Source organism: Ranitomeya variabilis, chromosome 8 (assembly GCF_051348905.1).
Source record: "Ranitomeya variabilis isolate aRanVar5 chromosome 8, aRanVar5.hap1, whole genome shotgun sequence".
In the NCBI taxonomy this organism is placed as follows: domain Eukaryota; kingdom Metazoa; phylum Chordata; class Amphibia; order Anura; family Dendrobatidae; genus Ranitomeya; species Ranitomeya variabilis.
In genome coordinates, this window is record NC_135239.1 from 20,129,335 (window position 1) to 20,154,886 (window position 25,552).

A 25,552-nucleotide genomic window follows, 5' to 3' on the forward strand; every position below is an offset into this window, starting at 1 on the left:
TGCTGTGCTTACTGTGTGGCTGGTATATGTACTGTATGAATGCTGTATGTCTGCTGTGTGCACTGTATGGCTGGTATATGTACTATATGAGTGCTGTATGGCTGCTGTGTGTACTGTATGGCTGGTATATGTGCTGTATGAGTGCTGTATGTCTGCTGTGTGTACTGTATGGCTGGTATATGTACTGTATGAATGCTGTATGTCTGCTGTGTACTGTATGGCTGGTATATGTGCTGTATGAGTGCTGTATGTCTGCTGTGTGTACTGTATGGCTGGTATGTGCTGTATGGCTGGTATATGTACTATATGAGTGCTGTATGGCTGCTGTGTGTACTGTATGGCTGGTATATGTGCTGTATGAGTGCTGTATGTCTGCTGTGTGTACTGTATGGCTGGTATATGTACTGTATGAATGCTGTATGTCTGCTGTGTACTGTATGGCTGGTATATGTACTATATGAGTGCTGTATGTACTGTATGGCTGGTATATGTACTGTATGAGTGCTGTATGTCTGCTGTGCGTACTGACTTGATGATGTGTTGCTGCTGAATAGAGACGTGAAGTTAGGGGCCATGGTATAGACTGCTTTGCTGGTTACAGGCCGTCCTCTGGGCAATATGTCCTGTGCTCAGACCACAGCTCATTAATAAGGTAAAACAAGCATCTAGCAGGTAAATAGACTCCATCCTCCTGACGGCCGCATTGACTCCTCTGAGTTATGCTCATGAACTAACAAGCTGCTGAAAGTGGTAATTTACAATTATTTGTGATCCAGGCAAGGATATTTCTCCACTAAATTAAGAGCCGAATGAAGATGTTATAGGAAGCGGGCTCCGGTTCCTGACACCATATTAAACCTGTGTAACAGACACATCGTTTATGAGTCCAGAATGCTAGAGCCACTAATGTGTAGGCTGTAATTAATGTAAATGTCTCCTGCAGGCTGCCGTCACAGAAATCGGCATATCATAAATCTGTCGGCCGCCTCCTCACATGGTTTGATGGATGCGAACTCTCAGGTTAAATATCTGGCAATCCATAATTCAGATACCTGCCCGTTCTATTAAATGTGTCATGTTTATAAATAGGAGGACGACGCTTTCAAGCCCACGGTACATTTTACTAAAAGGAAAAAAAAAACATACAGAGCCCCCCCACCCTAATACATTCCATCTTGTGAAATAAATATGTTAAATTGATCGCTTCCTCTAGATGTCTGGTCTGGAAAAATAATCCCCCCTCCCCAGCTTTGATAATCTAGAAGAAGTCACTAAGACAACATTAGTGCCACAGCCGCTCTGGTCAAAGCCAAGCTTCCTTATCAAGGCCAGACAGACAGTTTTGCAGATGAAATCTTACACAGTATTGAATGAAACCGTGAATTATTTACATAGAGCCCTCAAGGCTTTTGTGCCACAAGACAAGATCACCTCTCCTCGTGAAATCTTAGACTTTTTTCTCGTCTGCCCCTTGAGAGAATCGAAGTACAGGCTGTAAAAAAAAAAATATTTGGAATACAAAAATATTCTAAAATAGAATTCCTAATCACTGTGGTTTTAGAATCTTACAGAATGAATGTATCAAAGCTTTGAAACAATGTATCAGTTAGCGGAATGTTTCCCTTGTTTGCCGTCATCACATCGCCTTATCATATTATATAGGAGTTCAATAGGGGCCGGCGGTGTGAAGGATGCGGCTGGGAGGAATCTAGACTAATGCTGTTCTTCTAGCACAGGCCACAAGGTGACCTTCTGCTAATGAACATGTGAAATAAAGAACCCACTTTTCAATTGATCTAAAAATACCAGCAGTAAGACTGTAAATGGTTTATGGCAGGTCACAGAGAGTTAAAGCAACGCAAGATTTTTTTTTTATGTCGTTGACTTACTACAGGAAGAATGGGAGATGGGGACATGACGGTATAGGACTGTAAAACCTAATCAGTTGGACGCACTGGTGAAGCAATACGGCTAGAGAGGTTACAAGTGAAGTCGGGCATCATGCCAAGACCCCCTCCTCTAATAACGCTGCTATAAGTGACCAATGCAGAAGTAATGGCTTATCAGGATATCTGCACATGGATATAGCAGAGCTCATTGTATACATACTGTATATGCTTTATTATAATACTGCAAAACCAAAAAAATGAGCTGGACTATAAGCTGGTATCAGTGCAAAGAGTAAGAGCACATTCACACTGTGGCCATTTCACAGAGAAATAAACTAAATGAGCATATAACCTTCAACAAGTAGGTAAATCGTAGTAGTGCATGTAAAAATAACATAGGTGTCATGGGTTTACGGTGACAGAGAGGAGCCAGAAGACCACAGCATCTGATTTACCCTACTTCTGCACTGAGAATAAGCACGTCACCTTCATATTAAACAGTGTTAATTTATTTTAGCAGTGCAGTGGTTAATCTTCCCAGTTGAGAGATCCTGGAAGCTTTCCTGCATTAAGGCTCTCAGCTGTTCATTGTTAGCCACTCCCATCTCCTATACATTCTGGGCCCTGGCTAACAATCATTGTCAGAGCTAACTTATGCTGCATAGTTAGAGGTTGTTGGTTGTGTGAAGAATTCGTTTGGTGGATATATCTGTGTTTTGAGTGTGTGATTCCCTTTTTTCTTCTACTTTTGTTAACCCCATACTCTACTCTTTGCTGCATTCCTCTGTTGTTTGTGTGAGTATATTTGTGTGTTTGGTATTTTCCTTTATCCCTGTTTGCATTACCTTGTTAGTTTGGTTGGTGTATTACAGTACACTACTACTCGGCACTTCCCTGGGTGGGTGAAGGGAACAGACGGAGGGCGGATTCAGCGCCTAAGGCAAGGTATGTGGCCCCTGCGTCTTCACCATTAGAAGTAATCCAGGGAACAGGGCAAGCTAGGGTGCCCTTAGCATTACGGACAGGGAAGGAGACCTTGGTCCTGGGACACCCGACAACAAAGTCGTGACAATATAGTACTTGGTAAACATTATTTTGATCAACAAAAAATAAAAGCCATCCCACCACAACAAGGTGTACCCGTCAGGATAGTCCTAACCTGTCTAGTATTAAAACCTTACCTTGTGTCAAACCACATCAACGTGAATGGCAGAGCAGGACAGGGCCCCGACTGTTTGGACACCCATCCATGAGAAGCTATATAAATGAATTACTTAGCTCAGAAAGGGGGCCATGCCGCTGTTTATACAAAGCAAAATAAATTATAGCCGAACCAAAGAAATGAGCTAAGTATTTCATCTGCATAGCTTCCCACGGATGGGTGTCTCAGTTGGGACCCTGGTTAGGACCATCCTGATGGGTTCACCTTCTCACGGTGGAATTACTTTTTTTAAATCAAAATAGCATTAACAAAGTGCCCGATTTTATTTACATGTGCTATTACTATCTACTTGCTGTAGGGTCTTTGCTGATTTGGTTTTTCTTGGGTTTTGTTCATTATAATACTGTACTAGATGGTGGCCCGATTCTAACGCATCGGGTATTCTAGAATATGCATGTCCACGTAGTATATTGCCCAGTGACGTAGTATATTTGCCCAGTGACGTAGTATATTGCCCAGTTACGTAGTATATTGCCCAGTTACGTAGTATACAGCACAGAGCCACGTAGTATATTGCCCAGCGACGTAGTATACAGCACAGAGCCACGTAGTATATTGCCCAGTGACGTAGTATACAGCACAGAGCCACGTAGTATATTGCACAGCGACGTAGTATATTGCACAGCGACGTAGTATACAGCTCAGAGCCACGTAGTATATTGCCCAGTGACGTAGTATATTGCCCAGTTACGTAGTATACAGCACAAAGCCACGTAGTATATTGCCCAGCCACGTAGTATACAGCACAGAGCCACGTAGTATATTGCCCAGTTGCATAGTATATTGCCCAGTGACGTAGTATATTGCCCAGCGACGTAGTATACAGCACAGAGCCACGTAGTATATTGCCCAGTGACGTAGTATATTGCACAGCCACGTAGTATATTGCCCAGTTACGTAGTATATTGCCCAGTGACGTAGTATACAGCACAGAGCCACGTAATATATTGCCCAGTGACGTAGTATATTGCCCAGCGACATAGTATATTGCCCAGTTACGTAGTATACAGCACAAAGCCACGTAGTATATTGCCCAGTGACGTAGTATACAGCACAGAGCCACGTAGTATATTGCCCAGCGACGTAGTATACAGCACAGAGCCACGTAGTATATTGCCCAGTTGCATAGTATATTGCCCAGTGACGTAGTATATTGCCCAGCGACGTAGTATACAGCACAGAGCCACGTAGTATATTGCCCAGTGACGTAGTATATTGCCCAGCGACGTAGTATACAGCACAGAGCCACGTAGTATATTGCCCAGTGACGTAGTATACAGCAGAGCCACGTAATATATTGCCCAGCGACGTAGTATACAGCACAGAGCCACGTAGTATATTGCCCAGTGACGTAGTATATTGCCCAGTGACGTATATTGCCCAGTGACGTAGTATATTGCCCAGCGACGTAGTATACAGCACAGAGCCACGTAGTATACAGCACAGAGCCACGTAGTATATTGCCCAGCCATGTATGTCACAGGTTAAAAAATAAACATATACTCACCTTCCGAGGGGCCCCTTGTAGTTCTGTCGCCTGTGTTCGGTTCAGGCGGCAGCTTCCGGTCCGAGGGTGTGATGACGTCGCGGTCACATGAAAGTGACGTCATGGCAGGTCCTTCTCGCGCAGGCCCTGTGATGATGTCGCGGTCACATGACCATGACGTCATGGCAGGTCCTTGTCGCACACCAACCTTAGCACGGGAACCTGCCGCTTGCATGGACCGGTCACTGGAGCGTATGGAAGGCGGCGGAAGGTGAGTATATAATGAATTATTGTTTTTTTTTTTTAATTTTTTTTAACATTAGATGTTTTTACTATTGAGGCTGCATAGGCAGCCTCAATAGTAAAAACTTGGTCACACAGGGTTAATAGCGGCGGTAACGGAGTGAGTTACCTGCTGCATAATGCGGTCCGTTACCGCTGGCATTAACCCTGTGTGAGCCATGACTGCGGGGAGTAAGGAGCGGGCGCTGGGCAGTGACTGCAGGGGAGTAGGGAGGGACTAATCGGACTGTGCCCGTCGCTGATTGGTCGCGGTAGCCATGACAGGCAGCTGGCGAGACCAATCAGTGAATGAATATCCGTGACGGAAGTTACCATGCGAAAGACGGAAGTACCCCTTAGACAATTATATATATATATATATATATAGATGTGGATCTATTGGTGGTCAGGGAAGACCTTTCTCTGTGATCCAGGATATGTCCCTGCAGTTATAGGAATTACAACAATGCCTGTTCCTGGCATGGGGTGAGATAGTAAAAGGGGGCACGTGGCCATTTGGTTGAAGTATAGGAGTGATTAGCCCATGAAACAGGCACTTTGATTTATTGGTGGGTTGGTTCTTCCAAGATTGAAAGCTTATGTTCGGAGGTCCTAGATTTTATGAAAGTTAAGAATATCTGCCACAAGTGGTTGGGACTCAAAAAAACAGCCAAAATGGTCAAGCTCAGCATATCCCTTTAAGACTTTATTTAAAAAAAATAGCCTTTGTGGTGTTCATAATCAGTCTGAGCAGGATTAAAAACATGATTGTATTCTTCTGTAAGATCCAGCCATGATTTCCTTCCTCCCATATTGGAAAGATAATGATATTGGCCGACAGACCAGTAACAGATTCCAGCCGCAGCGTTGTCCCTTACTGTGCCGTGCCCGGCCACGGACATATTTTATATTTAGTGCTGGAGCCTTAAATACTTTTTACTAAGGCAATTTATTGTCTACATTCTTTGTGCTCGCTCTGCACAGACAACACTATACCTTTCATGAGATTATAAAAGGGATTTCTCATCCTAAAATGGGACTTTTATGATCCTGACAGCTCATACATAATAATGTCCATAAATAAAGCTCATACGGTTCCGACAACATAACGAGCCGCAGAATGATCTGAAAAGTGAAGACCACGCTTCCCCTACTTATCAGTTTTTAGAGTAGCGGATCAGCCATTGCTTGTCATACAAAGTATGATGCCCCACAGCCCCCCACATATTATATGATTCCGCCACATCTTCCTCACGCACAGTAAGATGTCCCCCCACAAAGTATAATGCACCACACAGTATGATGCCTCTGCATCCTCCACACACTGTAGGACTCCACAGCTCTGCACACAGTATGATGCCCCCACAACTACCCTCACATAGTATGATGCCCCCATAGTATGATGCCTTCACATTCTCATGCTCAGCATGACGCCCTACAGTCTCCCACACAGCACAGTATGATGCTCAACTGTGCCCCATACGGTATTAATGTCATCACAGTGAATTCCTACCAATACTATAGTATGATTCCTCCACAACTTTATCCCTCAAAGTATGATGCCACACACACAGTATGATGCCCCACACACTGATAACCCACATCTCTTCACAGTATGATCCCACGTACACCTTATTATGCCCCCACTTAACCACACACAGTATGATGCCCCATAGCTCCCCACCCATACTGAGTATGGGGACATCATAGTATGTCTTCACAGCCCCCCTATTGGTATTATGCCTCACAGTCCCCCACACAACACAGTATGTTGCCCCCACAGCTCCCCACTCACAGTATGATGCCCTCACATTCACTCACACACAGTATGATGTTCTACACACAGTGTGATGCCCTCGCATCCACCCACAATATGATAACCCACAGCCCTCACACACAGAATGATGCCCCAACATCTCCCACATACGCGGCATGATGTCCCCACACAGTATAATTCTCGCACTGCTCCACATACACTATTATGCCCCCATGGCCCTCCACAAAGTATGATGCCACCACAGCTTTCCCACCCAGTGATATCCCCACAGTCCTATTCACATATTATGATATCCCACAGCCCCCCATACACAGTATACCTCCCATGATGTGTAATACCCTCACAAAATGATGCCCCCCAAAGTGCACACACAGCTCTGCTACATCAATAAACACACAGCTACACTACACTACATCACACACCTACCTTACCTGTGTCCTGCTCCTCGTCCCCTCGTTCTAGTCATGCGACCAGTCTGTACCTACACTGCAGTTCCAACTTCAGCTGGTGACCTTCCTCCTTTAATATTTGCCCCACTTCCCACAAAGCAGAGGGGAGAGGATCCTGCTGCAGCCAGCTGTATTACAGGTATATGCAATACAGTAAGGAGGAGGCATGTAGCCGAGCTCCCCAGATACAGAGATTTCCTTTTTTTTTTTTCCTTTTTCATTGAGACACAGCAAGATGAAAAAACGGTCATTGGTAATTTTGTAAATTATTTTTAATTGTTCCTAAATTAATTTTCAAAGTTCTGCTAGTAATCTGCTCGTCTAGTGCAGAACATTGATGTGGGTGAAAGCTACAAAGTTTCTAACCTGTAAAGTAACATGACCGAGAGGAGGAGAGAGCGGCTTACTCCACCCGGACACCATCAATAGAAATGTGCAGCTTTGTATGTAAAGAGAGGACAAGTGTAAGATTCGGTGGTACCCCAAACTCTGCTACTATGGGGCTGTACTGAGAAGGGGCCCAGCGTTTACATGCTCACCCCATTACAGATTTTTACACTGTCCATAGTGTTAAATTCTAGCTATAGACACCAATATTTAATGTGATCCTCCTAGCGGTGACTGGAGACAGCAAGAATTGTAACCATATTGATTGAGCAAAGTTCTACAGTTGAAAAATGCAACTCCTTCCTTCCTATGTGCAGGCAGCATATATACAAGTGGAGCGGACTACATTTCTGCAGAGAAAAATCAGTATAAACTGAAATGTATTCCTATAAATCTCTTACTCTGAGTCCAGTGGGTGGTCCTACTCTGTGACTGACAGCTACAGTATGGAAAATAAGTATTTGATTCACTGCCGATTTTGCAAGTTTTTCCACCATCAAAGAATGGAGAGGTCTGTAAATTTTATTGTAAGGTACACTTCACCTGTGAGAGACAGAATCTAACAAATTAAAAAAAGAAAATCACATTGTATGAATTTGTAAATAATTAAATTGCATTGCATTGTATGAAATAAGTATTTGCTCACCTACCAACCAGCAAGAATTCTGGCTCTCACAGACCTGTTAGTTTTTCTTTAAGAAGCCTCCTGCTCTGCACTCAATACATTAGTGTTAGTTGCACTTGTTTGAACTCGTTACCTGTATTAATTGCACCTGTCCACACACTTAATGACACTCCAACTCTCCACCATGGCCAAGACGAAAGAGCTGTCTAAGGCCGGTTTCACACGTCAGTGGCTCCGGTACGTGAGGTGACAGTTTCCTCACGTACCGGAGACACTGACACACGTAGACCCATAAAAATCAATGCATCTGTTCAGATGTCATTGATTTTTTGCGGACCGTGTCTCCGTGTGCCAAACACGGAGACATGTCAGTGTTCGTGGGAGCGCACGTATTACACGGACCCATTAAAGTCAATGGGTCCGTGTAAAACACGGACCTCACACGGACATTCTCCGTCTGGGGTCCGTGTGCGTGCAGGAGACAGCGCTACAGTAAGCGCTGTCCCCCCCACATGGTGCTGAAGCCGCGATTCATATGTTCCCTGCAGCAGCATTTGCTGCATAGAAGATATGAATAATAGTGTTTAAAATAAAGATCTATGTGTCCGCCGCCCCCCCACCCCCTGTGCGCCCCCCCGCTGTCCTGAAAATACTCACCCGCTCCCTCGTTGGCTGTCACTCCTTCCTCTCTGCCCCGCGCCTCCTACTGTATGCGGTCACCTGGGGCCGATCATTTACAATCATGAATAGTCGGCTCCGCCCCTATGGGAGGTGGAGCCACATATTCATGACTGTAAATGATCAGCCCCACGTGACCGCATACACTAGAAGCCGCGGCCAGACCAGGAAGCAGCGAGGGAGCGGGTAAGTATTTTCTGAACAGCGGGGGGGGCGCACAGGGGGTGGGGGGGCGGCGGACACATAGATCTTTATTTTAAACACTATGATTCATATTTTCTCTGCAGCAAACGCTGCTGCAGGGAACATATGAATCGCGGATTCAGCAAGATGCAGAGTGGGTACCACACGCTCCGTGTGGTACCCACTCGCCATACGGGCGGCACACGTGTGCCGCACGTATGGCCTACGTGAGTTCCCAGGCACACGGACACGGATAACTCCGGTACCGATTTATTCCGGTACCGGAATTATCTGGACGTGTGGGACAGCCCTAAGGACACCAGGGACAAAATTATAGACCTGCACAAGGCTGGGATTGGCCACAATAGACAAACAGCTTGGTGAGAAGCCAATAACTGTTAGTACAATTATTAGAAAATGGAAAAATATTTAGAATTGAGAGTCCTCAGTGGTTGATACCTTTTAATGGCTAACTGAAAAGATGGTAACAAATTGCAAGCTTTCGAGACTACTCCGGTCTCTTCATCAGGCACAGACTAAAGCAAATTCTTAAGAATCACATATTTATACACAACACAGCACAGAACTGTCATTATAGGAGAGTGATAAGTGATAAACAGTTGTGTCCATAAATATTGGAAAGTTCCTAGATTAGGAGTGAATGTTTTGTTGTCCTCTGATTGGGGTCTGGTTCTGTTGTGATGACCCCACATGGTCTGAAGTGCAAATTCCTTAATTGATGTAAAAAGACCATCCATGCGACACATTCATTCCTGTACTGAGAGTGTCAAAAGTGGTCATAAGTTTATACTCCCAGATTCTCCTGTCTCTCTGAGATTTGAAGTTACCTTTCAATACAAGTAATTTCAGGTCCATGGTGCTATGATCAGGCATACAAAAATGTTTGGCCATGGCCACAGGTAGATCCATTCTTTTTTCTTTTATTGTATGGCGGTAAGAATTTATCCTTGTTCTCAGTTTTTGCCCGGTCTCCCCAATATACAGACCCCCAGTTGGACATTTAGTACAAATAATTAGGTACACCACATTAGATGTGATGCAGCTGAAGGTACCTGGGATCTTGTAATCCTGATGTGAATTGGGGATCTTTATCTTGTCCGTGGTCATTATAAATGGACAGGTTTTACATTTTTCTGGTTGCAAGGAAAGGTACCTGCAGCTGTTGGAGAGGACAGGGAGCTTCTGACAATGATGCTTCTTAGATTTGGGGGCTGCCTAAAACACAGTAGTGGGGGGGTCTGGAAAAATGGATTGTAAGCGGGCATCTTTTTGTAGTAAAGGATGTAATTTCTGTGCAGCTCCCCTTAGCACCTCCAGATTTGGATTGTAGGTAACTACTAGAGGTACCCGGTTATTTGCATAGAAACTACAACCTTTACTACAAAAAGATGCCCAATTACAATCCATTTTTCCAGACCCCCCACTACTGTGTTTTAGGCAGCCCCCAAATCTAAGAAGCATCATTGTCAGAAGCTCCCTGTCCTCTCCAACAGCTGCAGGAACCTTTCCTTGCAACCAGAAAAAATGTAAAACCTGTCCATTTATAATGACCACGGACAAGATAAAGATCCCAAATTCACATCAGCACTACAAGATACCAGGTACTTTCAGCTGCGTCACTTCTAATGTGGTGTACTTAATTATTTGTACTAAATGTCCAACGGGGTCTGTATATTGGGGAGACAGGGCAAAAACTGAGAACAAGGATAAATTCTCACAGCCATATAATAAAAGAAAAAAGAATGGATCTACCTGTGGCCAAACATTTTTGTATGCCTGATCATAGCACCATGGACCTGAAATTACTTGTATTGAAAGGCAACTTCAAATCTCAGAGAGACAGGAGAATCTGGGAGTATAAACTTATGACGACCTTTGACACACTTAGTGCAGGAATGAATGTGTCGCATGGATTTGTCATTTTACATCAATTAAGGAATTTGCACTTCAGACCATGTGGGGTCATCACAACAGAACCAGACCCCAATCAGAGGACAACAAAACATTCACTCCTAATCTAGGAACTTTCCAATATTTATGGACACAACTGTTTATTACTTATCACTCTCCCATAATGACAGCTGTGCTGTGTATAAATATGTGATTCTTCAGAATTTGCTTTAGTCTATGACTGAAGAGACCGGAGTAGTCTCGAAAGCTTGCAATTTGTTACCTTTTAATGGCTAACTGAAAAGATGGTATCAACCACTGAGGACTCTCAATTCTAAATATTTTTCTATCTACTGGCTAACACGGTACCAAGTTATTTACCTTTCCTGTAGAAAACGGAAGAAATACAAGATGACTGTCAATCTTCCTCGGTCTAGGGCTCCATTCGAGATCTTGCCCCTTGTGGGCTAAGGATTAGTGATGAGTGAGTGTACTCGTTGCTTGGGTTTTCCCCAGCACTCTCGGGTGACCTCCGAGTATTTATGACTGCAACCCCCACATGTACTCAGCCTGGCTAGTAGCTGTAAATCATTCAGCTGCCATGATGAAAACTAAATCTCCAAGCAGTCATAAAAACTCGGAGGTCACCCGAGCGTGCTCTGGAAAACCCGAGCAACAAGTACACTCCCTCATCACTACTAAGGATGATTCTGAGAAAGGTCAGGAATCAGCCCAGAACTACACTGGAGGACCTGGTCAATGATCAGAAGAGAGGTGGGACCACAGCCTCAAACATTACCATTAGTAACACATTACGCCATCATGGATTAAAATCCTTCAGGACACACAAGGTTCCCCTGCTCACGCCAGCACATGTCCAGGCTCTTTTGACGTTCGCCAGTTACCATCTGGATGATCCAGAGGAGGCATGGGAGAAGATCATGTAGTCAGATAAGGCCAAAATAGAACTTATTGGTATCCACTCCATCAACTGTGTTTGGAGGAAGAAGGATGAGTACAACCCCAAGAACACCGTCCCAACCGTGAAGCATGGTGGGGCAAACATACTTTGGGGGGTGCTTTTCTGGAAAGGGCACAAGACGACTGCACTGTATTGAAGGGAGGATCAATGGGGTCATATATCACAAGATTTTGGCTATCAACCTCCTTCCCTCAGTAAGAGCATTACAGATGGGTCATAGCTGGGTCTTCCAGCATGACAGTGACCTCAAACACACAGCCTGGGCAACTAAGGAGTGGCTCCGTAAGAAGCATTTCAAGGTCCTGTAGTGGCCTACCCGGTTTCCAGACCTGAGCCCAATAGAAAATCTTTGGAGGGAGCTGAATCTTAATGTTGCCCAGCGACAGCCCCGAAACCTGCAAGATCTGGAGATCTGTATGGAGGAGGGGGCCAAAATCCCTGCTGCAGTGTGTGCAATCCTGGCTAAAAACTACAGGAAACTTCTGATCTCTGTGATTGCAAACAAAGGTATCTGTACCAAATATTAAGTTCTGTTTTTCTATTGTATCAAATACTTATTTCAGGCAATAAAATGCAAATTAATTATGTAAAAATCATACAATGTGATTTTCTGTTTTTTTTTTAGATTCTGTCTCTCACAGTTAAAGTGTACCTACGATAAAAGTACAGATCTCCCTATTTTTTGTAGGTGGCAAAATCAGCGGTGTATCAAATACTTATTTTTCCCACTATATATCTGGAAGCATGTTCACACCTTGAAAGTTGTAGGAACGCCTCCTGGACTCTTCATTTATTGACATAGATCTGCTTTGAGCTTTAAAGTTTTTCTGAAACTTTTTCTGCAAAACTATATACTAATTTGCTCAGCTTCTGCTGACTTATAACATGTACATCCCTCTTTTCCATATCACTTAAGTAGCCACATATCATTCAGGACTTAAGAAAACATAGGTGACCACCCTCACAGTGTGCTGTCATGGCAGCCATATTGGTTGCAATCAGTTTGTTTCTTTTAAAATACATTTACAAATTTACATTTCAACATTCATGAAAAATTAGGTTTTTATGTGTAGAAAATGCTTTTAAAGAGTTAATAGACAATAAAATATGACTACTGGGTAAAAAAGGCAAATTTTGCTTTTAACTGGACAACCCCTTTAAATTATAGGATGAAAATTGAAAAAGTCACATCAGCGGAGGGCAAATATAAAAGCCATTATTAGGTGCCATTTAATAAAGGTGAGGCATGTCTTAAAATAATCCTGACACAGTTTAATAAAGGGCAGTCTCCCGGAGCAGACAATGCTTCCCATGAGTTACTGATCCGCGCTCAGCCCGAGAGCGCCTACAGGCCACCGCATGACTTACTATGGAATAAATCTCCGACACAAATTTATGGCCACAATCTATCAGCTCATTCTGCTGAACGGCCAAGTAGTTAATTCTAAAATGAAGTGCTGCTATTTTCATTAATACCCAAGTGCTAACTACCCATCAAAACTCTCAACAATTAATACCATGCACCGGACACCTGCAGCCGATAAATACTGCAGTTTTGGCTCACGGTTGGCAGGTAAAATACATTAGGATTTCCCATTCCTTTCATAATGTTTGCCCACTTTGATTGTTGCCATATTGTAAAAGATACATAAAAAATAGAGAAGATTAAAATGTTTGGGAAATTATATCTTTAGTGCTTGTAAGGGTATTCTCACGGCTTCATCACTTTATATTTTGTGATAGTACTGAATCATACATATAGATACAATAAGGATGTTTATATATTGTTCAATAGAGCATGAGCACAACGAAGCAATGAGTCAATACAAAACGTTAAGTTACTTTATTTAAAGACATGCTTATCCTAAATTATAGCTTGCATTATACTTAACAGCTGCACTCACTATTCTGCTGGTGCAGTCACTGTGTACATACATTACATTACTGATCCTGAGTTACATCCTGTATTATACTCCAGAGCTGCACTCACTATTCTGCTGGTGCAGTCACTGTGTACATACATTACATTACTGATCCTGCACTGATCCTGAGTTACCTCCTGTATTATACTCCAGAGCTGCACTCACTATTCTGCTGGTGTAGTCACTGTGTACATACATTACATTACTGATCCTGAGTTACGTCCTGTATTATACCCCAGAGCTGCACTCACTACTCTGCTGGTGCGGTCATTGTGTACATACATTACATTACTGATCCTGAGTTTAAACCTGTATTATACTCCAGAGCTGCACTCACTATTCTGATGATACAGTAGTGGTCTGTTTGGCTGTTCTTCTGAGATATGTTGCATCCTCGCGGACGTGTTGAGACTATTTTCTTTGCAAGTAACTATAGAATATTCAGTACTATTCTTCATATTTCTATGATTGACGTTAATGACTTTCTGTAGTACATTGTAGGCTGATTTCAACAACATTTTCCTGTACAAACCTGTAAGCCTTGGATCGGTGATGGTGCCAAGACTTTGGTTAAATGGATATTTTCATTATCAGTATAGGAAAACAATAACATTGAGCCTTACGACTCTGGAACCGTTCATTCAATGTCCATCTCCATATGATGTGCATGCGATGCCATTATAACTCCCCTTACCTTACTACTGGTATATAATGAATTCTGAAAGAGTACTGCACCAATCCTCTGATCAAATTAAGAAAACAGTGTCTTCTTGATTCCAGTTTGAAAAATTGAGACGGAATCTTAAAGGGGGATTCAGATGATATACAACTATAATATGCTGTCACTTTCCCAAAGATGGGTAATGACTCGAGTTCAGTGAATATGTTCGGAATCGGTCGCCGATTCTGAATTTTCCATATTCAGAATCTGTGATTTCCACTCCCATTGACTCCAGTGACATTTGGCTGTGTTTGACGAATATTGCAAAAACAATATTCGCTTCGTATCATAATCGGAACCGAATTTTGAAAACTTCACTGAACTCTAGTCATGACCGCTCAGATCCTAACGGGAATGTAGCACTAAACCAGTAAATGCAGCAATGGTAAAGTCAGGGATTGGCATTTGAAAAAAAAAACAAACCACGTTGAAGGACAGTCTGGAGATTTTTAATTCTCGGAATCAGTTGGGAAAACCAAGCAATGGCCATGTCTCTTCCCAACAAATGACATTTGTTTTCCATATCCCCATAAAGAAGAGAAACAGAATTGTGACTATGCCATTAATGTCAAATCGGTGTGTCGAGAATTTGTGTCTCGCCTCAGCTGTTTATATAACTTATATAGGTGTAAATATTGAGCATTGCCCACATGCATGGCCACCTCTCCATTCTTTCTTCACTTGGATGACAAGACCGATGGCCGCTTCGCCATGTAAACAGAGGATGGATGACCCCTAATCTGGACAGAGATGCTGGACCTACAATCTTTTCGATATACCACAAGTTTCCCTTCTTGATGAGTACATGCTTGTTCCATTTTTATATGATACATTTTTTTTTTTCATTCAATGTTCGCTAAAAATATTTTTATAAATTTCCTTCCACCAATATAGTCATTTCCACCCATTGGGGGAAAAAAAAATCACCTTCCTCAGAAGGATCTACAGCTACTCCATGTCTAATGTTAAGACCAGTCATTGTAAAGCCCAAACCATATTTCCAGGAACCTCCACCTTCATTACGAAACCTTGATCCAAATCTTTTTTTTTTTTTTTTTTATTTGTAGTCTTTCACCAAACCTTTAATATTTCCACATTTTTTTTTTTTTAAAGAAAAAACTCCAGGACGAGGCGTTAGCATTAGCAATTTTTTTTATTTTCCTTTTTTGTTGCATAGGAAATGCAGTATTCGTTTCCAGTAATTGTATTGTAATGTAAGAGTTGGTTGCACTAATGGCTGAGTACAAGAGTTAACTAATCCACACACCAGCTCAAAAAAAAAAAAAAAAAAAAACCTGCAGAGATTTAGTCGGATAACAATTTATACCCACAGTGATTCTCAACCAATTACATTTTTTTCTTTTTCACAGAACACAGTAAAAAATAAACTGATAACAAGCATGAGTAAATACATGGTAGGAGAGGCACGGAGAGCCTGATTCATAAAACAAGTGACTGTATTAACGCAGGCACACAAGGATTTCGTTGAAGATCATAAAAACACCCATTATGGGGCGATTAATTAAACACAAAGATAAGGGTTTAACATGGTCAAGAGCCAGCTTGGCTGCAGCGCGGTATTCAATGAAGAGCCCGGGATTGTGAGAAATGAAGAGATAAAATAAATGGGGGACAGGAGATTCCCACGGCTACCAAATAGATCCCACCTCGTCATGCAAACAAAGACCCAATTCCTAGCGCAATCCCGAGCTTGTAAGGATGCCCGTCTTCACCTGCTGTCTGCACCCTTGACTTATGCCAACAATGTATGGTTGTGTGATTTTGTAAAGAATGGGGGACAAAGAACCCATTCAATGGACTATATGTCCCAGAGCGCGCACAGCTGAAGGGTTGGTGCGACACATGGTGCGATGTGCCGAGTCTGTATTGCATCGTGAGATTAAGGGCTTATTATTAGGATTATTATTACACCTTGCATAAATATCAAATATAAAACTGGATGTGAGTCTCATTAGATAAAAGCCGAACTGCACCCTACAAAGGCCTGGCCATGAGACCTGTAGCTAAAATGCACAGATATTGTCCTCAAAAATGTTTATTCGTGTCCATATTCTGCAATCTTCTGGGTTATAACATAACATAAAACGTTAAGATAAAAAAAAAATACATATAGCGAACTAAAAACATAGAAAATTGAGGAAACCTGCACTTTTTTTTAAATAATGTAAAAAATTACAAAATAAAATTGCACAAAAAATTATTACTTTTTTATTCCTAGTTGCCTAAAGACTAGATCAGATAACGTGCAGATTTCCTCATTTTAATATATTTTTAATTTCATTCAAACCCCCAAAACAAATTAGGAATAGAATGATGGTAAATATATATTTTTCGATCTCTTTAATTTTTTTTTTTTTTTTTAAGTGGATAATTAAATGTTGGCTAAATAATTTCCATACCATTTGAGGTTTTAGTTTAAATTTTTTAAAGTTTTATAGATATTTTATGAGTTTTCTGAGAGCAGCTGTCAAGACAGGAGCATTTCGGCACTTTAGTGGTGACTCGATAGCAAAAAAATAAAAAATAAAATAAAAATTCTGAAAGTGATAGTTGATGAAGACCAGCTTGCGCAGACGACAAAACTTTGTAAAGGAACTCTTGTTACAAGCCATAAAATATAAAGCGGTTGAAAATTTGCAGACCCGAGGATTTTCAAACTTAACTTGATGCTGTACATTAACTTGATCTAGAAAGGTTCACATTAATGTAATCACTATGAAGAAATGAGCTGTGAGATAACACATTTATTAAAACACTGATGTCCGGTCCATCCGCCACCTAAATTTCACAGAGGGGAGGAGCAGCATAGAAAAATTTGATCAGGTAGAAAAACCATCACACCCGTGTACTTGCATTGTGTAATGATACATAGGTTCATATATTTCATGAATCAGGCCCAAAAGGTTGTACAGAAGAAAATAATTTGATTAAAAACACACAAGAAAAACAAAAACAAAAACAGGTACATACAGTATATATAGAGCTTGCATGTGAAACCAATTGTCAAAATATTTTTGTACAGGAATTTTTTTTTTTTTTTTTTTAAATGGAAGGTCTGGTGTGAAGATGGGAAATTGTTGGCTCACCATCTGTTTCAACCTAGAAAAATCAAATTTATGAAATGACCTAACAGCTGATCAAACAACTTTTCCATAATAAGTAATTTTTGGGAAAAAAATAATAAAAAAGAAATCAATTAAAAAAAATTGTAATACTGAACTTAAGTAAGTTGTAAGATGTATACCTCCAAAAAATACTGAAATACCTCCAGAAGAAAAAAAAAAAGTAAAAAATTAGAATTTGTGACGTACAATAAAAATTAATGGGCAAAAAAAAAAAAATTCAGGCTAAGATAAGGAATATTTGTAAGATGACTGAGCAGCATGGGATTGCATGCATATTTATGGTTATTTTACATCAGACGATTCTGACGGACAGCAAAAGGCTCACGGTGTCGAAATTTCTTTCTTTAGAAGAGCATATAATACAGGTTTCACAGGCACTACAATTCAGAAATCAGATATTTTGCTGGTTTTTATCATATATTTCATTCTGTCCTAAAGCTGGCATCTTAATAAGAATGACTTAAAAAGGCAAGGACTGAAAGTTAACGGAAAAGGTTTTTTGTTTTAAAGTTGATCGTGTCTGGTCTCAGGTAGGGTTAGTGCATAGTTTCCATGCAGAGAAGAACACTGCTATGCTTTTACATGGATGAACAGAGGAGCTGATCAGCCGAACTAGATACATAGGCCTCAATCGGTTCGCAGGACTATCTTAGCACCATGTCATGAATTTATTAGTTTTCCAAAACCCAGTGGTGGCATGTTGTTGGGCCATACACAGCAGTCCCTTTATTATCTGCACATTAGAAAAATTCTCATCCATTAGTCTGGGATTAAAAAATCATATACGGATGTGTGTTGAGGCCAAAAGACAACGAAGACCTGGCCTCGACCCACGAGCACTTAGTAGTGGATAGCCCCAGCAACAACAAAAAAAGTGGTCATGTTGCCTCACCGATCCCCATGCCACTGGACCTCTCCTTTCTTTGTTCTTTGAAGGCTTTGAACCCCCTCCCCACACAAGGAAAAAAAATCCTAGTTTACCAGAGACACAATGCAAAGTACAACATTGATCGACTTTTTGTTAGAGAGTCATATATGTATATCACCACAAGAAAATAAAACTATGAAGTTGAAGCTTTTGTGTTGATCTTAAAGAAAAAATATATATATAACACTGTTACCCCAATCTGGAAAAATCTAAGAAAAGCAAAAATAATAGCAAAGAATAAACTGCCTTGGGTTCTGCATATTGTTACCGGTTTGCACAGTAGTGAATAGAGGAAGTCTTGTGTGTGTATCTTTTAATTTCTTCGTTACGGAAGGATAGCTTTAATCGAACAACAACAAAAAAAATACTTAAAAAGTTGCAAAATCTGTCTCGAGTGTGCAGCAACCTGACCAATGGACTTGCCATATACCGGTCAATGGAGAAGACCTTCCTTCATGACCCTGTTCTTCTTCAGAAAAGTGACATCCTTTTACCTCTTCACGACCAAGGAGCATAGAACGTGTGCTTTTGACAAAGTGCATTTCAGAATAAGGGATCCTAGGCAAAGATCACTATGTAGTGTCGTACTAATCACAGCTTATGATCCAAGGAAGGGAAGAGAAGGTAATCCTTAATTATCACGATGGAATTAATTACAGGAGCGCAGTAGTCCGGCCTATCCTATGTAAACCCTGTGCTAGCATGCAAGGGACAAATGCCCACACTTACTAAATATATGCTTCTTTCTTGGTTACAATACAGATATAAATTAAGGAGATGGAAGAGTTAAACTTTTATAGGGTCAGGAAAGAAAGATGGGTTCTTCCCTATTTAGTATATGATCACTTGTTGCAAAAAAAAATAAAAAATACTGCATTATATAAAGTTTAGAATTTTTTTTAGTGATGGTGAAGACTGGAAAAGGCCAAATTTAGGAATAGAGATCATCGATATACCTTTTGCAAATTTTAAAAAAAACTTATATGAATTAATATTTAAATGAAATATAAACTTTTTAAAATTTGAGGATTCAAAAAAATAATTAAATGGCTAAGAAAAAATCTACAAACTAATTGGGCTGGATTTTCTCAGGAGGGAGGTAAAATATTAATGCGGCGTATTTTATTTTACGTATATGTAGAGAGAGAGAGAGGGCGATGGAAAAACAATCAATCAATGGCCACAGTGATATATAATCTACAAAATAAATGTCATTGCTTTTGTTAAATATATATATTTTTATTTAATGATTAAAAATTGTATCAATTTATTGTTTTTGTTACCCCGTTTGCTAACATATGTTACAATGGAGAAGGCCTCGTAGTTCTCATTATTCACACTGCATATTTGAAGTTTGCTAAATTGCACTTAATTATGGATATTTTTCTAGGGTTCTTTATGTATAGTGACATATCTATTATTACGCTGCACACCCAGCATTACTGCTCATGTGTCAAATGTTGCAATTTATAAAATAAAAATAAAGTGGATTTGAGCTTATATATGATTTCTTGCTGTATATTAAATATGGTGGTCGGGTGAGCGCAAATAAACTTCATGAGTTCCATACTTGAAACAAGTTTGTTGTTTAACGTCCTCGACTGCCTACGTCATGTTTTAAAGCCTATAAAACATTTTTTTTTTTTTTTTTACACTATCTGACAAAGTCTTCAGACATCCTCAACCTTAGAGTCAGACCTTTAAAGTGATCACTTGAAAATACAGCATACTTTTAATGTCCATTTAAAATGGTTATTTAGTGGCCCATACTTCTCAAGTATAGGAATATGCTATACCGATGCGAGAAGAAACTGACAAGAAAAATCATTGTATTTAAATACATACAAGAAAAAGGAAACAGGCAAGTTTTAACTTAAATCCAGTTCCTGGAAGGAAAAAGAAAAATTAAAAAAAAATCCCACCGCCCACCCTCCTGCCAAAAAAAAAAAAAAAAAATTCTAAGAGCGCTGCCATTTTAATAAACAATCCGAAAAATCTGCAAAGCTTAATTGACAGAAAATTGTCCTCATTTAAACATTACAAAAGTCCTGCATTATAAAATAGGGTAGAATAAATCAGTGTACTCATTAAAACTATACAACATACAAATTACATATCTGAGCAGGCAGTTTGCTCTTTTTTTTTCTCCGTTATGTCTACACAACACAATCAACAAAAAAAATACTAAAAAAAAAAAAGAAAAAACAACAACAAAAACCCTACAACTGCCCAGATCTATTGCTTATTTTGCATGTTTATAAAAGGGTGCGTTCGTATTGTATGTACAACCAATTTACTGGTAACGCCTTGACTTATAGCAAGGTTCTGACAAAATGTTTGTCTAGGCTTTATTTCCCTTCACTGTGAAGCACTGCAAGCTGCTGTTTTTTTTTTTCTTTTTTTTAGTGCACATATGTCAAAAGGTAATGCCCAGCTAAGTGCTATAGGAAAGGCAAAGGATGCTGGCTACAGAAAAATGGACACGATTCACTAACACTCACACAATACAACTACTCAACCACGTATCAGACACATATGAAAAAATCCAAAAAACATTTGTATTCATTTATTTTATTTTTTTTTTAATTTTTTTTTCTTAAATAGAACCGGTAAACAATGCTTTTTTTTTTTTTTTTTTTCCGGAAGTTGGAAGTTTTAAAAACGTGCATATAAAAAATGGGCGTTAGAACCTTTTCACTATTGAACGTGGGTTGATTGCTGTCTGCTAATAAAAATGGGTTGTGGGGGGAATTTTTTTTTTTTCATAAGGAAAAAGGAAGTCAGTTTTTTTTTTCTTCTTTAAGGCTTGCTTGTGATAGGAACGGTTGTAACAAACACACACAAAAAAGAAACAACAAAATAATAAAGTTGCTCAAAGCAGGGTACAGCTTAGTGCTTCACAGTCTGACTGCTTCTCTAAGAGGCCCCTCCTGCATGTGCATTCGTAGTCACAAAGGATACAATGATTAAACACCTAAACACACTGCGTCAAGTACAGCACCAACTTTGGTCAAATAAAAAAAAAATAAAAATAAAATTCAAAAAATAAAATTCTAATAAATTCGCTAAGCTTTGACTACAGGATATAAGCAGGTATTGCATATTTTCATTGATCAGGGAAAAAAAAAAAAATAATAATAAAAGGAAGACTCTACCGTAAATAAATTGTCACAATGCAGCAAACATCCCCCCAAAATACTGATCTCCTACGCAAAAATAGCACAGACACTACACGACTAAGCACGCTACTCCTACTGGTGGGATATAACTAAAATATCTACCTACATGGTGAAGCCTGCAACGTCTGACGTAAAAGTCACATTTACAAGAAAACAAAAATAAAAAGTGTCTCCAAAAAAACGCGTGACCGGGGGAATTCTCCTCCCCCCGCTATCTATATAGGAACATGTGCAACAATTTCACAAATAATCGCTATCCAGGGCAAGGCACATTGATATGGAATTTATTTCATCTTCGTGCAAATTAACCTATTGGTTGCTAGAGAGGCCTGCGATGTAACTGCAAATGCATCCCCAAGCCGTCCCCTCGCACCCCAAAAAAGTTAAGAAGAAAATAAAAAAAAGTATTTATTAAAAATTAAAAAAAAATAAAAATAAAATAAAATGAGGAGCAAAGTGTCTTCCCAAGAATTTCATGGACTTGATTGTACAGGACAGTAGCAAAAAGCCCTCCAATAGGGCAGAACACGCAGAGTTTAACTCCTTCACTGCCAATAAAAGGGGCAAGAAAGCCCCCATTACAGCTGCAAACATGGGGGGAGAGGGAAAAAAAGGCAAGTGCCTGGAATAAGGATTAAAATGTCTTGTCTTAATGCACTCTACTTTATCCTACTTAAGTATATAAAAATGAGATACTAACACTAAACATGCAGAGACTTTTTTTTTTCTTGCGAGCAAATCTGTCCGCCAGAAAGTATATAATATATGTATAGTATAGGAAACCTCCTTTAAAAGTTGCATGCGAAGCAAAGGGATGCTCCGCTGTCTGGTAGAAAATAAATCATGTGAATTCTGTTTATTTTGCCTTTTGACTTTTTTTGTCCTTTTTTTGCTTTATTCTCCAAGTACATAACATACATAAAATCTATAATTTAATTTCATTTTAACTTTTTTTTCCCAGCAATTGCTGAAATCCCCTCTTGATTGATCAGTATTTATAGTCCAGAGAATAAAAGTGATGGAATTAAAAAAAATTAAATAAAAGCTGAAAATAAAAATAATTTTTTTTTTAAATGGATAAAATCTGGACATTTATAAAGATCCTGAGGCGCCCGACTAAATCCTATCTTGGGACATTTTAGAATTTTTTTTTCTGAATTGGCATAACCACTAATAGTGACTTTAGCTTATAAAATTAACAAGTATTATGATTCAGTTTTAGTTATGTGCTTTGATAAAAGAAAATGATTACTTAGCATTTAATGTAGTTAACATATTGTGGTAAAAGCACCATTATGTTTTATAATATATATATATATTTTTTTTAGATTTTCTTTTTTTACCTTTTAAGGGATACAAGTTTTAACATTAAAAAACATAAAAAGCAAAAATAGCTCCCCTTTCTTTTGCAAGGCTGTTTTTTTTATTTTTTTTTTTTAAACCCCCATAATTTAGAGTCCCGGGGTGGTAGGACTTGAAAAAAAAACAAAAATAGAATTTTCAACAATCTCTATCTTACAAAGATATTTACCTATCCAATGAAATTGCACTTTACTCAATCCAAACATGATTGTTTTGATTGGTTCCTGTCAGTTTCTGTCAAAACAGACAATCTTTTCCGCTTCTGTGTTTCTGTGTCATTGTTGAAAATTTGTCTCAGAAAAGCTTATTTTTGTAAGTGCAGCATTTTTTTTTCTTACATGAATAATAAAAGTTCTGGACAATTTTTTTTTTTTCTTTTTTTTTTTTTTAACATTGCTCTGCAACTCGAATGAAACTATATGTTAACAGCTTCCTCGTGGGTGGGGTCATGGATGTGATTACTCCTTGAAAGAAAGAAGAGCGGACGTGTTGTTGATATGTTAGTGAAGCATCTTGTCGCCCTTGTGTCCTTTGATACAACTTCATCAATCCCGCAGTGAGGTGGGGGGAGGGGTCGTTAAATTACAAAAAAAGGGGGGAAAAAAAAGTGCAGTTTGTGATTATTGACATTACACATTTCGTGGGTTTTAGCAAATCCTTTTTAGTTGAAGTAGCACTCAAATATTTGCAAAAAAAAAAAAAAAGAAAAATGTGGAGGCTCTGGACCACGAGAGGGTAGACTTCCATGCTATCTGAAACAACTGTAGTGTGGTCTTAGTCATAGTAGAAGGTTCATCTCGCATGTCATTTTGCATGTATGTTTAAGAGTGCTTTAAGTCCTTTTTTTTTCTTTTAAAGGGGGGGCTTCTCTTCCAAAACTTCTCAAGAAGTTTCACAACCATGGACGTTAAGGAGTGGCATTGCAGAAAATGCTGGGCTTCATGAAGAATGTGTTTGACAGCAAGTTGGTAAGAAAAAAAAAAATACAAAAAAAGAAGCATCAGACTAAGGCTACCCAGACCCACCTAATGGTTACACTACCAATGAAACACTTCAAATGCCACGATGCCCAGCTTTTCCCGGCAAGAACTTTCTTCGGACCCCAAGAAAGTAATCATAAAAAAGTAAGGGAAGTAAGGCTGATTATAGAGGGTCATTGCCATGCGACCACATAAGATTCTTTTTTTTTTTCTTCTCATTCAACGTTGTTCTGCTGTTGACACAAGTCTTCCCCTTCCGTTGGAGCGAAGCAACTATGCCGTGTTCTCACCGTTTTCTTCCATGTAACAGAGACGGGAAGGGCCAGGTGGTCTGTCATGTCTTTGATAGAAATCTGTGACCATTATCCCAGGTACCAGGACTGAAAAGACACAAGAAAAAATATATATATTTTAGATATTTGTTTTTATACTTGGCAATTTCTTTATCACAGTAATTTAATGTCAAAGTCAACCAGATTGGTAATCTCCAAGACATTTCGATGAGTAGAGGAACATGTTTGAGATGACCACACAGGATGTTATTCTACTCTGGTCATTTCTATAACAATATGAATGGGGGTTATATTTTAGCGCCATAAAAAAAAAATTTTTCAGAACTGTTACTAAGTATTTCATTATAAAGTTTTTCCATTCATTTTAACCCCTTTCTACATCGGACAGAATAGTATGTCCGATGGCAGAACCCCCGCTTTGATGCGGGCTCCAGGGGTGAGCCCGGATCAAAGCCGGAACATGTCAGTTGACATGTACCCGCAATAGGCGCGGGCAGAATCGCAATCCGCCCACACCTATTAACTAGTTAAATGCTGTTGTCAAACTATCAGCGGCATTTAATAAGCGCTTCCGGCCATCGGGCTGGAAATGCACGCACCGGTGACCCCCGTCACATGATCAGGGGTCATCGGTGCATCGGCATAACAACCAGAGGTCACCTGCAGACTTCTATGGTTGTTGATGCCAGATTGCTATGAGCGCCACCCTGTGGTCGGCTCGGCGCTCATAGCAATGCTGCAATTCTGCTACATAGAGTTGATCTGAGCATCGCCTCTATGTAGCAGAGGCAATCGAGTTGTGGCAGCTTCTAGCCTCCCATAGAGGTTATTGAAGCATGCCAAAATAAAAAAAAAAAAGTTTTTAAAAATATGAAAAAAATAAAAAAAAATATATAAAAGTTTAAATCACCCCCCCTTTCGCCCCATTCAAAATAAGACAATAAAAAAATCAAACCTACACATATTTGGTATTGCCGCGTTCAGAATCACCCGATCAATAAAAAATTATTTTTACCTGATTGCCAAACGGTGTAGCGAGAAAAAAAAGTAAAAACGCCAGAATTACTTTTTTTGGCAGATCGTATCTGCACCAAAATGGTATCATTAAAAACGTCAGCTTGGCGCACAAAAAATAAGCCCTCACCTGACT

The 25,552-nt window shown here is 39.8% G+C and overlaps 2 protein-coding genes across 29 annotated transcripts in view; one reads left to right on the forward strand and one right to left on the reverse strand.

Annotated features, from left to right (window-relative positions):
- Positions 1–24,123, forward strand: part of TM2D1 (TM2 domain containing 1) — a 115,388-nt gene extending 91,265 nt beyond the window's left edge. Inside the window, exon 7 of the mRNA XM_077277160.1 lies at positions 23,988–24,123. The gene's annotated coding sequence lies outside the window, so the exon portion shown is untranslated. The remainder of the gene's footprint in view (positions 1–23,987) is intronic.
- NFIA (nuclear factor I A) overlaps positions 15,649–25,552 on the reverse strand; it is a 482,232-nt gene continuing 472,328 nt past the window's right edge. For all 28 annotated transcript variants that reach the window (XM_077277136.1, XM_077277142.1, XM_077277156.1 and 25 more), the window contains one exon: positions 15,649–24,489. In XM_077277136.1, the coding sequence (XP_077133251.1) occupies positions 24,472–24,489 (18 nt within the window). In that variant the 3' untranslated portion in view covers positions 15,649–24,471. The remainder of the gene's footprint in view (positions 24,490–25,552) is intronic.